This window comes from Chanodichthys erythropterus, chromosome 22, assembly GCF_024489055.1.
Source record: "Chanodichthys erythropterus isolate Z2021 chromosome 22, ASM2448905v1, whole genome shotgun sequence".
In the NCBI taxonomy this organism is placed as follows: Eukaryota; Metazoa; Chordata; class Actinopteri; order Cypriniformes; family Xenocyprididae; genus Chanodichthys; species Chanodichthys erythropterus.
In genome coordinates, this window is record NC_090242.1 from 36941730 (window position 1) to 36956182 (window position 14453).

At 39.1% G+C, this 14453-nt stretch overlaps 1 protein-coding gene across 1 annotated transcript; it reads left to right on the plus strand.

Annotated features, from left to right (window-relative positions):
• The first annotated feature begins 793 nt into the window (after positions 1-793).
• On the plus strand, positions 794-14284 carry plgrkt (plasminogen receptor, C-terminal lysine transmembrane protein). Its single transcript, XM_067376206.1, has 5 exons — positions 794-884; positions 2202-2283; positions 11547-11677; positions 12842-12951; positions 13669-14284. Exons 2-5 carry the CDS (start codon positions 2203-2205, stop codon positions 13794-13796), a joined length of 450 nt encoding a protein of 149 aa, XP_067232307.1. The 5' UTR covers positions 794-884; position 2202; the 3' UTR covers positions 13797-14284.
• Positions 14285-14453: the final 169 nt, after the last annotated feature.

Below are 14453 nucleotides of genomic sequence, written 5' to 3' on the forward strand. Positions count from 1 at the left end.
GAATAAAAAATAGCATCGACGATAATCAAGCACGACACTCGAATAGAGAATGACATTTTTGAGCTTCATCAGAGGGAAAACTATCTTATGAAATCAGAACAAATGGAATATAAACACTTACTGTATTTGCTTCACACAGACCGTTGCCTTTACTGCAAACAAAATGGCATGTGAAAATATAAACAAGCAAGTCATATATCCGCTATTAAAATACATTGTGATTAAAGAGCAAACGCTAAATGTAAATGTACATCCTACAAGAAAAGTTGATTCCTTGAACATTATGAAAGATTTCAAGTAAAAACCTGTCAGACGCGATGACCGGATCGTTCTTCCTCAATAATTATCTGCTTCACACCGAATGACCGTTAAATTATCTGTTTGAATTATTTCCCGCTCTTGCTGAACTGGCGCTGTCACGTGAAACCTGATACTTTTCTCAGCGCTGGTCAGAACGGACCAATCACAGGATTTCGGTATACGATATTTTGTTTAATCATTCTAAAAAGCGTTTACAATTACATTTATGCAATTAGCAGATGCAGGAACAAAATAAATTCGTCAAAGAGTCAACACTTTTAACAGCTCTTCATTTACTAGTCTACTTTTAATATTTGTGCTGAGATTTGAAAGCGGCTTAAATGAGCCTTTGGAAATATTCCCCCACTGGAACATAATGTCATAATTAGCCATTAGTAGCAACTTTAAAAATTCCATTTACTTCAGTTTATTGACGTCTGCACAGAATAACCAATGAGAGTCGAGGAGAGAAGCCGAGGCAATGAGGGGCGGGGCCGTTTCTGCGTCAGTGACGTGCCGTCAGTGCGTAAGCGGAGCTCGTGTGCCCTTGGTTTTTATTAAACGACAGACTCATTTTTACAAAGGTACGATTGACATTCAGGTGTGATTTATGCTGTTAACTGTGTTTACTTTGAAGCTCATGTGCGGGAATAAAAACCAGAGTTTACTGAGGGACAGATTGGTTAGTTTCTCTCTAGATCATCAAATCATTATTAAACTCCAGATATTATTGTTTTCAAATTCAGATTATTCGAGATCACGATGTTTTTGCGTTCTGACTCACTGACTTTACGCTGAAATCACCCTGATTCCTGCATTGTCATTACGATGATTAATGATTCAACTGAAAGTGTCTTTTATCAAGATTCACAGTGACTGTAGAGTTTTACAGTCAATGATCATGTTTATCGAAACACATCTGTACTTCATTTTTCACTTCAAGTTTAAAAAATTAAATTCTAGTAATTAATATTTGTGCATTTTTTGATGTAATAAGGACCCCCCCCCCCCCCATTCCTGTTTGCTGTAAAGAAATGTACACTTACAGAAAATACATTGTAAAAATAACGCTGCATAGCCTACATTTTTTTTTGCATTACATGTATTAAAATTGGTGTGTGTGTATATATATATATATATATATATATATATATATATAATTTATAAATAGGGATGCGCCGATTCTTTATTTTTGAAAGCCGATAACCGATATATTGGCCGATAAATCTAAATCCAAATTTTTATATAATTTTTGAGAGCCTGATTACAAAAACAAAAAGTCTCACCATTAAAAGCCATGTCCCAAGCACACAATTATAATGTTCATAATGTTTCTCATTATAATATTATGTAGCCTATATGACAGACTTGCGCTGCACGTGTTGAACTTAACTGTATTTTCCTTTTTGAAGTGATTTCAATCATATTTCAAGCAATTAAAAACCATAATTGCGGACAGTGCTGATCTGAAGTGTCTCAGCTGCAGGAAATAATCATCATTTATCGGCTTTAATATATCAGCCAAATTTTCTTATCTGGCCGATAATGATAACATTAAAAATGAACATATATCAGCCGATACCGATATTGTGTCCAATATATTGTGCATCCCTAATACACACACACACACACACATATATCGTTGAACCCAAACTATCAACATTCGTTTTTTGCATATTTGCAGTTCCAAACAACAACTATCGGTGCCGATTAATTGTTAATTGTAACCTATCTATCCATCTACCTCCATTCAAAATGTACATCATTTTAATTTGTCTAAATAAGCTCTATTTTCATAACATAAGTATTCTGTTTCTGCTCAGCTCACATGTTTGGTGTGTTTGAACTCCTGAATGTTGGAGAAGTGTGGTGCGATCCTGTCTTTTCTGTCTCTTCTGCAGGATGGGTTTCATTCTCTCCAAATCCATGGAGCAGAACTTCCAGAAACAGCAGGAGTTCATGCTGCTCAACAGCCGGCTGCAGGTGCGAGAGATCGAACACCTTCATTAATCAGAGTAAAGTGGCCTGTGCGGCTGCATAATCACCTGAATACAAATATAAATATGGGCTGGAGTCTCTAGAATGAACATTTAGGCTTATTGTGAAGGTCGTGAACATGATCTCAGAACAGATCAAACACGGATATTTCCGGTCAGACCTTCATATGTCGTGTTGCGGGTCTTTTGTTTCCGCTGGCCTCCAGTTAGCCGAGAGCCACTAACCTTTTATTGCGATGGCGAAGTGCTCGTTTTGTCTTGCTTGTGTTTGTGATGAATCTCGGCCCGTGAGGCAGTCATCACCTGTGATGTTATGAAGGGAAAAATCTCCACGCGCTGACAGATTATGAAGAATTCAGTAAAATATGGTTGTATTTGTCCCATTGCAGCAGCTCATAAAGCTCTGATGAATCCATATGAGTCACACCTTCACGTTCATTCCTTTCTTCTGCTCTTCATCACTCTTTCTACAGGATTTCTTTTCCAACTTTAGTTTCAGGTTTTTACGATCACAAAATTCAGATGAGGAGATTATTATACCAGTAAGGTCTTGTTTGTTTACATAATTTAATGCATTAGTTAACAAATTAACAATGAATATAAAATTTTAAAGCATTTATTAATTACTATAAATGTTAGTAAAATAAAATTGTTCATGTTAGTTTACAGTGCATTAACAAATATGTCAACAAATACAACTTTTTTTAAAATATGGATTTTAAAAATGTATTTTGGAATGTTGGAATTAACATCAAAGGTAGGGTAGGCAATTTGTGTTATAAACACTTTTTGTTATTCTGGATAAAACTCTCTTCACACCCTGATAGCAATCAATCATAGAAGTGTTGGGTAATAGAATATTATGTACATATATCTTCTGTAGAAGTCTCAGGATTAAATAATGTCCGCATTCAGTCTGAATAAGTTGTAGACAGACGTCAGTCGCAGAGCACCACAAACAACAGCAGCCGCCTTTTACACTTCCTCCTGAGCCAAAACAATGAGCTTATGCTGCGTTCATGCCCTGTCCTAACCGTAATTAAGAGATGGCAACCCGTGACGTTCCACCCGGAGCTGTTCACGTCCTGTTCAACGCCGAAATGAATCTGCAGCAGTCAGGTGGTTGCTAAAATTAATATATAAAACACATATAATATAAAACACATTGACTAAATTCTGAAGATTAAATTAATATTTCTTAGCTTTCTTAATGTTATTATTTCATATAATTACTATTAATATTGAACATCGAAATGGTTTCTTAGCATTTTCTTTACACAAAGTAAATGCAGTGCATTCTCCTGCCCTCTTTTGATTGACAGGATATATCGGCTCTGATTATCGGCTGTTTTTAAACAGCATTAGATCATTATGTTTCACTGAATTTCCAGCAAAAATGGCCATAACACTGTGATAAATACAGTAGTGGCCAAAAGTGATGTCCAGCCTTTGAAAACTGACATCTTCACTAGAGATGCACCGATATATCGGCCAATAATCGGCAAAAGCAAATTTTCGCACTATCGGCTGATTATTGGCTGATATATCGGTGCATCTCTACTGAAGATGTCAGTTTTAACAGGCTTGGCCACTACCATACATGTCAAGTCAAGTCAAGTCAAATTTATTTATATAGCGCTTTTACAATTGGTAATTGTTCAAAGCAGCTTTACATATTAGAAGCACAGAAAAAGGGAAGTGGTTAAAAATAAGCTGTACAACCAAGCATGGTAATGTGTAACATATACAAGATGGTGCTACATTAAGCCAATGTCGGCTGACTCCCAGGGGTGGAAAAAAACCCCTAGGAGAAAAACCCAGCGTGCTAACACTGGGAAAAAAGTCCTAGGAGGGAAAAAACCCCTTGGAAGATATATATAATATATGTAAATGGATATGGAGATCAAAATCTGAATTATACATTTTTATTATAGAGATTAAAAATAGATTATATATAAATATATGTAAGCGGATACGGGGATTAAAAATCTGAATTATAGATGCAGCCAGAACTGGGTCTGTAGGCCCATTGTCTCCTGGGCTACATTGTAGTCAGGTCCAGACACAGGTTCTCCATCTGATCTGGATACGGCCTGAATCCAGCACCCGGCAAACCTCAGGATAAGCAGAGAGACAGATATTAGCGGAGATGATTCTTATTCTTATTCTGATGTACAGGTATATCTAGTGTTATAGGAAATGTTCTCGGTTCCGGCCGACCTAAATATTGCAGCGTAACAATCCTTTAACGGATTTGAAAAATGTTAATGTATTGATAATGTGTTATGTGTATGCAAGAGCAAAGAGATGTGTTTTTAGTCTAGATTTAAACTGACAGAGTGTGTCTGCTTCCCGAACAATGCTAGGAAGATTGTTCCAGAGTTTAGGTGCTAAATAGGAAAAGGATCTGCCGCCTTCAGTTGATTTTGATATTCTGGGTATTATCAACTGGCCTGAATTCTGAGATCGCAATAAACGTGAAGGACTATAATGCATTAAGAGCTCACTTAGATACTGGGGAGCTAAACCATTTAGAGCTTTATAAGTAAGTAGCAAGATTTTAAAATCTATACAATGTTTAATAGGGAGCCAATGTAATGTTGACAGAACTGGGCTAATATGGTCATACTTTCTGGTTCTAGTAAGAACTCTAGCTGCCGCATTTTGGACCAACTGTAGTTTGTTTAAAAGCCGAGCAGAACAACCACCCAGTAGAGCGTTACAATAATCTAGTCTTGAGGTCATGAATGCATGAACCAACTGTTCCGCATTTGTCATTGAGAGCATATGCCGTAATTTAGATATATTTTTTAGATGGAAGAAGGCGGTTTTACAGATACTAGAAACATGACTTTCAAATGAAAGATTGGTATCAAAGAGCACACCCAGGTTCCTAACTGAGGACGAAGGTTTAATGGAGCACCCGTCAAGTGTTAGAGAGTATTCAAGGTTTTTTCGTGAGGAAGTTTTTGGTCCAAAGATTAGGATATCAGTTTTTTCTGAATTTAATAATAAGAAATTTCTTGTCATCCAGTTTTTAATGTCAGCTATGCATTCTGTTAGTTTTGTGAATTTGTAGGTTTCGTCAGGGCGCGAGGAAATATAGAGCTGAGTATCGTCAGCGTAGCAGTGAAAACTAACACCATGCTTCCTAATTATCTCTCCTAAGGGCAGCATGTACAGAGTGAAAAGCAACGGTCCTAGTACTGAGCCTTGTGGTACTCCATATTTAACCTGTGATCGATACGACATCTCTTCATTAACTACTACAGACTGATAATGGTCAGATAAGTACGATTTGAACCATGCCAAAGCAATTCCACTAATGCCAATATAGTTTTCAAGTCTTTTTAGAAGAATGTTGTGATCGATAGTGTCAAAAGCAGCACTGAGATCTAATAACACTAATAGAGAAATACAGCCACGATCGGATGATAAGAGTAGATCGTTTGTAACTCTAACGAGAGCAGTCTCAGTACTATGGTTTGGTCTAAATCCTGACTGGAAATCCTCACAGATTCCATTTCTTTCTAAAAAGGAGCACAGTTGTATTGAAACTGCCTTTTCTAGTATCTTTGACAGAAAAGGTAGATTCGAGATTGGCCTGTAGTTTACTAAATCTCTCGGATCTAGTTGAGGTTTTTTAATAAGAGGTTTAATAATAGCCTGCTTAAAGGTTTTTGGCACGTATCCTAGTGTTAAAGATGAATTAATTATATCAAGAAGTGGACCTACGACCTCTGGAAGCATTTCTTTCAGTAGTTTACTCGGCATTGGGTCTAACATACATGTTGTTGATTTTGATGATTTGATAAGTTTAGATAATTCTTCCTCTCCTATAGCGGCGAATGATTCTAGTTTTACCTCAGGGACACTACAGTGCACGGTCTGAAGAGAAACTGTAGACGGTTGCATGTTTATAATTTTCTCTCTAATATTATCAGTCTTGCAAGTAAAGAAGTTCATAAAGTCATTACTGCTGTGCTCTATGGAAACATCAGAAGTTGAATCTCTGTTTCTAGTTAATTTAGCCACTGTGTCAAATAAATACCTAGGATTATGTTTGTTTTCTATTAAGAGATTTGAAAAATAAGTAGATCTAGCATTTCTTATAGCCGTTCTGTACTCAATCATTTTTTCTTTCCACGAAAGGCGAAAAACTTCTAGTTTTGTTTTCTTCCAACTACGTTCAGCTTTTCTAACAGCTCGTTTTAGAGCCCGAGTGTGCTCATCATACCACGGCGTTGGATTAGTTTCCTTAATCTTCTTTAGACGTAAAGGAGCGACTGCATCTAATGTGCTGGAAAAGAGAGAGCCAATAGTTTTCATCGAGCAGCATCGAGTTCTTCTAAGTTGTCAGGTATACTAAGGCGATGAAACTGCTCGGGGAGATTATTTATAAAGCAATCTTTAGTGGTAGACGTGATGGTTCTACAATATTTATGGCTGGGTGGTGGTTTTGTAGCCTTGGCTAACTGTATTATACACGAGACTAAATAATGATCTGATATATCATCGCTCTGCTGTAGAATTTCAACAGCATCAATATCAATTCCATGCGACAGTATTAGATCTAGGGTATGATTACGACAATGAGTGGGTCCTGACACGTGTTGTCTAACTCCAATAGAGTTTAAAATGTCTGCAAATGCCAATCCAAATGCGTCTTTATTATTATCTACATGGATATTAAAATCACCAACAACAAGGACTTTATCCTCAGCCAGTACTAACTCTGATAGAAACTCAGCAAATTCTTTGATAAAGTCAGTATGGTGCCCTGGTGGCCTGTATACAGTAGCCAGCACAAATGTCAACTTACATAATGTTACATAAAGCACCATCACTTCAAAGGAATTATATTTGAAATTCTTTTGAGTGATTCTGAATATATTACTATAAATTACAGCAACACCTCCCCCTTTGCCTTTCTGTCGAGGATTGTGTCGATAATCATAACCTTGAGGACTAGTTTCATTTAAAGTAATGTAATCGTCTGGTTTTAGCCAGGTTTCTGTCAAACACAGCAAGTCTAGTTTATTGTCTGTGATAATTTCATTTACAATAAGTGCTTTTGAAGAAATAGAGCTAATATTCAGTAACCCAAGCTTTATCATTTGTTTATCTGATTTATCTGTGATTTTCATTTTTTGAACATCAATTAAATTTTTACCCTTTAAAGGTTTCGGACGTTTTTTTGTATTTACTAGTTCGAGGTACAGACACAGTCTCTATGTGATAATATCTAGGTGAAAGAGTTTCTATGTGCTGTGAATTATTTGAGTTCTGTGACGTGAGGCGGCTAGCAGACGGTCGCTTTAGCCAGTTTGTCTGCGTCCTGATCTGGGCCCTGGTTTGTCATGTTTCAGCTCTAAGACTATTTGCCAAATTTCTAGAGAGAAGAGCAGCACCATCCCGGGAGGGATGAATACCATCTCTTTTCAACAGATCAGGTCTGCCCCAAAAGCTTTTCCAATTGTCTATGAAACCTATATTATTCTGCGCACACCACTTAGACAGCCAGCCATTGAGTGATGATAACCTGCTAACTATCTCATCACTCCGACGAACAGGAAGAGGGCCAGAACAAATTACTTTTGCTGACATTGAATTTGCGAGTTCACACACCTCTTTAATGTTAATTTTAGTGATCTCCGACTGGCGAAGTCGAACATCATTTGTGCCGACGTGGATAATAATTTTAGAGTATTTACGATTAGCATTAGCCAGCACTTTTAAATTTGCTTTGATGTCAGGTGCTCTGGCCCCCGGCAAACATGTGACTATGGTGGCTGGTGTCTCTATTTTCACGTTCCGTGTAATAGAATCGCCAATTACTAGGGCACTTTCAACAGGATTCTCAGTGGGTGCGTCACTGAGTGGGGAGAACCTGTTTGATGTTCTAATCGGAACGGAAGAGTGGTGTTTGTTCTTGCCATTATGCCGCCTCACAGTCACCCAGTTAGCCTGCTGCGTGGCTTCTACAACCGGAACCGAATGTGTAGTGTTTACTAGGCTAGTCGCATCCAAAGCAGTATCTAAGGCCCTTTCATTCTCACTATCCTCAATTAAAGTTTGGATGCGTGTCTCTAATTCTGAGATTCTCTCTGTCATCCTGACAATATCCCTGCATTTATCACATGTGTAAGTCTCACTGCTGACAGAAAGAGCTAAGCTGTACATGTTGCATTTACTACACATGATAATCGTCGGACATGACTGACCGTGTGTTTGATGAACGCCGTCCGAAAAACTGCAACGCACACGGGACTCGCTGGCTGGATGTCTCGGTCGCTTGCCGGTGCCTGGGGCGAGGGTGATGTGCGGGACGCTGTACCTCGCGGTGGATCGATGAATGCCAGGCAGCAACGTCTCCACAGCTTCCCGATCTGGCGAGGACAGATCAGAATAACATACATCGGATAAATCCGCCATTCACTCGACAAGGAAGGTTTGGTTTAAAGGAAAAAAGAAAGTAGACGGTAGCTAGCAGGCTAGCGGGCTATGGCTAACACTAGGTGATTACGCTGGTGGATTGCTAGTAATAAATCGTTCCGTTTAGTAATACTATGCAATAGGTTAAGTAATCTAGTGAAAATAAGAAAGTTATATTATGTGAATAGGAATAAAGAGAAGGATTTAGGATAAACTCCACGAAGCTCTGAGCGTAGGTCAGACAGCAGACAGGCAGCAGCGTTGAGCAGCGTTGAACCGGTATTGTCACAATATTACAGTCCATTTTTGCTGGAAATTCAGTGAAACATAATGATCTTCAACTAAACCTCACCTTATATTTTGCTCTATAGTTTCTCCATACCTCAAGTTTCTTATTTGTTTTCACATGTCAGTAACATAAAGCAGTGTAATTTATGCCGTAGAACAAAATGTTGGAGTATCATCAAAGTTATATTTTTCACAGACTTTATTTCACTCATTAATTGAAAAACCCCTTTATAAACACCCACAGGTGAACTATACTATAATTTTAGTACTTAAACTTGTTTTATTTCAGTCGATGCTTATTTTATTTCCAGTGAGAAACCGTGTTTTTGTGTTTCGGTGAAGTGTAAACGGCACAGCAGAATCTCTGGCACATTTCTGTCTCCACGTAAGCAGTAATTCACGTGTTTGGGACTGTGTGTCGGTGCTTTTGCTCTCAGTGCAGGTATTTCTGAGCCGCGGGCGCGTTTGGACGCTCATAAATACTCGTTATCAGCCGCAATCTCATAAACGTCCTAAAGCTCCTCCAGCACTTCCAGGAATCTGTGATCATCTTTCCAAATATTGTTGTTACTCATTGAACATCATATTTACTCAGTTTTTTGTTAGGATAACGAAAAATCATGACCTTTGTGCTTCAGAAATGCCACATGGAGAGTTCAGAGCGTGAACGTGGGGCTCGCGGTGATCAAACTCGTTTAGCTCTTCTGCTTCATTAGCAGACGGTTCAGAAGATCAGTGACGTCTCGCGTCTCCATTACGCTGTCACCCTCGTTTCTCCGTTCCTCGTCTGATTGTTGAGCGGTCAGAGAATTGACTGGCCTGTCCGTCGCCCTCAGCTCTTTGTTTCTCACTTCTGCTGCTCTGAAATTCAAACTAATGACATTTTAATTGTCCTGAAAAGGCGAGATGATAAAATTGTGGGTTACGTGTGAATCAGAAAGGAGACGGACGCGTCCCGGTCCATTCAAGGCTTTCACTGATGGAACTGAACGCCGCGAGTGGAAGAGGGTCCAGTGACGTGCATTAATGCGTCTGACACATGTGCTCATATCAAACTCATAAGTGTGGCTTTTATATGTTCTCTGTTTGTTCTGTTAGCGTGTCACGCGCATCATGACCCGTGTTCGGTGTTTGTGCGGGTCTGTCAGCCTCCCGTCTGGTTTACGCTTAACAGAAATCGTCACTCGTGGCCTTTCAGGAAAATGTCAGTGAGTTTCCCACCAGCGTTTCCACTTCATCACCTCTGCGTCGCTTCTCAACATCTCACTGAATCGACGCTTTCCTTTGAAGGACATCAGATCTGTGACGGTCATCAGCTGAAATCACTTCGGGCTGAATTCATCGGTTGATAAAGATCGTTGCATTTAAAGTCAACAAGATGTACTAAATGATTTATCATTATTGTGTTAAATTCATGTTCTGGTAATCTTGAATCAGAATATCTTCTCCTCCCTCTTACAGCTTCTCTTCTCTGATGACGAGGGCGGGGCAACTTGTCACTCACATGAGATCTACCAATAGCAAACCACAACCATCCAATCAATTCCCCACAGACAAAATCAAGCCCCGCCCTACATTTGTTCTTGTTTGCCAAGCAGTTTAACTGGGATATGTGGCGATATGACGACTTTAAACTCATAATTGTGAATTTTTTTGGAGCAAATACAAGCTGAGAGACCTGCTGAAGCTCTGAAGTTCATTTATAACTGAGTGTGTTTTCATTGATTACTGTCATGTTTATCGTCCTGGAGTCAATAAAAACACTGTTTCAGGCTTCCCTCATTTGTCAAGTCAGCTTTATTCCTATAGCGGTTTATAGAATACAGATCGATGAACTTTAGCGCATGTAAATAAACTGACGTTAGTCTGTGAGTTTCTCTGTGGAAAAATCATGAGTGAATGTCTCCGTTTCTCAGTTTCACTCCTGATTAGCACTTAACCAGCTGATTGGTTAAAGATAATTAATGCTTTTGTGTCGAGTGGAGTGATGCTCAATGGGAACGTGTGATTGGACCCTGGGGGTGGTTGGGTTGTCGTTTACTTCACCTCGTTAGCAATCGTTATTCCTGGTATTTTACAGACTGAAGTCATTAACACTGAGCGCTGCGAGTGTGAAATCAGAGAACCTGTAATCTGTCGCAGCACGTCTGATTCGCAGAAACTACTTATTAAAGTTTCATAATGAACACTCATGCCGAGATCAGATGAGGACTTCCGCTTGCAGACAGGAAGTGGCTTTGACCTCCAGACAAAACATGGAAATGTGAGGTGTTAGCAGGCCACATACACATGCATTTATGCTAATGAGGGCTACTGAATAAACAAATAAAGGAGTATTCATTTGCATATTGTCTGTGACAGATGCTTTGTTTGGTCAGGAAGTGCGAGACGCCGTCACCTCCGTGTGTGAGTGACGTGTTCGTGAGGTCACGCGTGTCTCTGCAGCTCTTCACCTGAACACACACACACACACACACACACACACGTCAGCCTGACACAGAGTTGTGTGTTTGTGTGTTTCTGCAGCTGGAGCGTCAGCTGGTGATGCAGAATCAGATGCGTGAGCGTCAGATGGCGATGCAGGTCGCCTGGTCCAGAGAGTTTCTCAAGTACTTCGGTTCTTTCTTCGGTTTGGCTACGCTGGGTCTCACTGTCGGGTCTGTACACACACACACACACACACACACACACACACTCACTAAATATATATATATATACATACACACACATTCTTTTACAGCAGTTTTCTTACACTGCCTGTTTCATGAATGCCACTGAAGTCATCTTTATTTCTACAGTGCTTTATACAGATTGTTTTAAAGCAGCTTCACAGTGATAAACAGGAAAATAACAGATGACATGAAACTCAGATATGAGACAAACTCAGTTTCAGCAGTAAAGCAGCTCTACAGAAGACATTATTCAGATCAGGTTTTCTCATCTGATAGTGTCAGTTCAGTCAGATCAATATTAACCAGGGCTGGGTAAAAAATATCCATCGACAAATTTCTCGATTTTTACAAACCGATATCGATTCTTAACTCCCAAGAATCGATTAGTCTGTTTTCAGTTGATGAATGAGCAGAATGTAGTGCCTCCCATCCAATAAATCACAATAATCTTTGTTACTTTTGATATGAAGAATGTCTCAGATTTCAAATGACGTCCATCTTATTATGAGATTCAAAACATAAATACCGTTTTGGCGCGTTTTAATGTGGCGTGACGGATCGCTTTAGCGCCTCAGTTAAAGAGAAGCATGTGATCATCCTCTCCTCCACTTTAATACCAGTTACAGCGAAATAAACATGAACATCTGAAGGTATGTTAAAATATACAGTACAACTTACTGAAATCCGTATCATGTCTCGTGTAATCGCTCAATCAGTGCTTCAACCTCAATAAAACAGCTTCAGTGTCACGTGACGTCACATTTACCTCAGAAAAACACATTCAGTGACCATAAACTCATTAGTCAGCTAGAAAAGTGAACTCTAGATTCAGCATTCTGATAAATATAGATATGCACCGTTACATATTTATTATAATCTATAATGTTCTTCAATATTTAATGCATGTTTGAATAAATCAGTTATGACAGCCGCGATTTAAATGTTTATATTTAGAAAAAACGAATAGGAGTAGAAATATGATTATGTAATTCTAAACTTTATAATAAAAACATCGAGTCACTGTTCTCAAACAAAACATCTGATAAAGCTAATAATCTTTAACATTTCATTTATCTTTAATAAAACAGTCTGTGACACACAGATGAAATGAGAGTCTGAGAGAGTCGCTCGAACTGTGTTTGTCTCCAGAGCCGTGAAAAAGAGGAAAGCTGCTCTTCTGGCTCCCATCATTCCTCTGAGCTTCATCCTGGCATATCAGATGGACATGGCGTACGGATCACTGATTCACCGCATGAGAGGTAAACAAACCCGTTCATCCTGAGAACACTTAAATAAGACCCCTTTACAGTTTTGATGTTGTTTTTGGGCTCTACTAGATTGAATGTTGATTATTCTCCTCATATTCTCCATTATTGCAGCTCCTCTCTTCCCAGTCTGTCAGTAACGCTCTGTTTACTTCCTGTCTCTATGAAGCCCCGCCTTCTGAAAAGCACAATGTGCTCCGATTGGTCGGCTGGAGCAGTGTGTTGTGATTGGTGTTTGGGAAATGTCCCGCCCCTTACCATAACCGACAGTTTCAACACACTGCTAACTAACTCAACCAGGCCCCGCCCCTTTATTCTGCGCATGAATTATTTAAATGAGGAATATTGTGAAGAAAAGTTTCAGGGAGTTCAGAAACAGAAGAACTCCCGCTGGAGGGACTTTCAGAGCTTTCTCATGCTCAAAGTGTAATAAAGCAGGTCCTCTTTGATCGTTCTGATGAATACGGCCAGAATGTAATTATTTCATCATCATCAGTGTGACATTCTTACTGATTAAACATCTGAATGATGGAGCGCAGTGACGTCACGACGTCTTGTTTCCGCTATTATCGCTGATTGATTATTGATTGGCTGTAGAAGGATTCCTCAAACGTCCTGCTTTGATGACGAGGGATTGTTGTACTTGTAATTAGTAGAAATGCTTTTTGCCGATGATCCTGTTGTGATGGTTTGTGATCATGTGATCCGCAGCCGAGGCAGAGAGCATCATGGTCTCTGAGAGCGAGCGTCTGGATGTTCCTCATGGGATGCCCACCTTCGAGAGCATCGAGAAATCCCGGCGAGCCAAAGCTCATCTGTCGTCTCTGCTGGAGAAATGAGTCACCTGACGAAGCGTCCTAACGACCTGAACCCGGAATTCCACTGAGAAACACTCAGATTAAGAGCGGTCGGCACTTCTCCGGAAAAACCGCTCTGGGAATGTCATTGTTTCAGTGCTTCATGTTGATTCTCAGGTGTTTGTTCACACATATTACCTAATTATTAGTTGTTTCAAACTGCCTGGAAAGAAAAATAACATGATTAACATATATAATGTATATTTCCAATGCACTTAATTATTCATTGTTGTGACAGAGCATCCGTTTTTATTGTGATCATGATCTTTGTGTCCAAAAATAAACATTTAAAGCAGTTTTTAATGTTTAATTTTTCCCTAAAATGTTATATAGATGAGTTTATTTGAATGTGTGTGATGCGTAACCTTTTTTTTTTTTTCAAAATGAAGCCAATGTTTGTTCATGAAAATAAATCTGATTGTATTTTATGGTCGTTTGATTTTCTGTTCCGAAATTCCCGACCAAATGATGAAACAAGAAATCTATATTTTGGAAATAAATTATTCTCATTAAATCTCGTTTGTGCTCTGACATCATTCGTCAGTAGTGAGAGATATATCCATAATAATCCATATCAGTGTTCTTGATGTAGAAAGGAATTCTGTGATGTTAATCAATCAGCGTGCGCGCGCCCGCGTC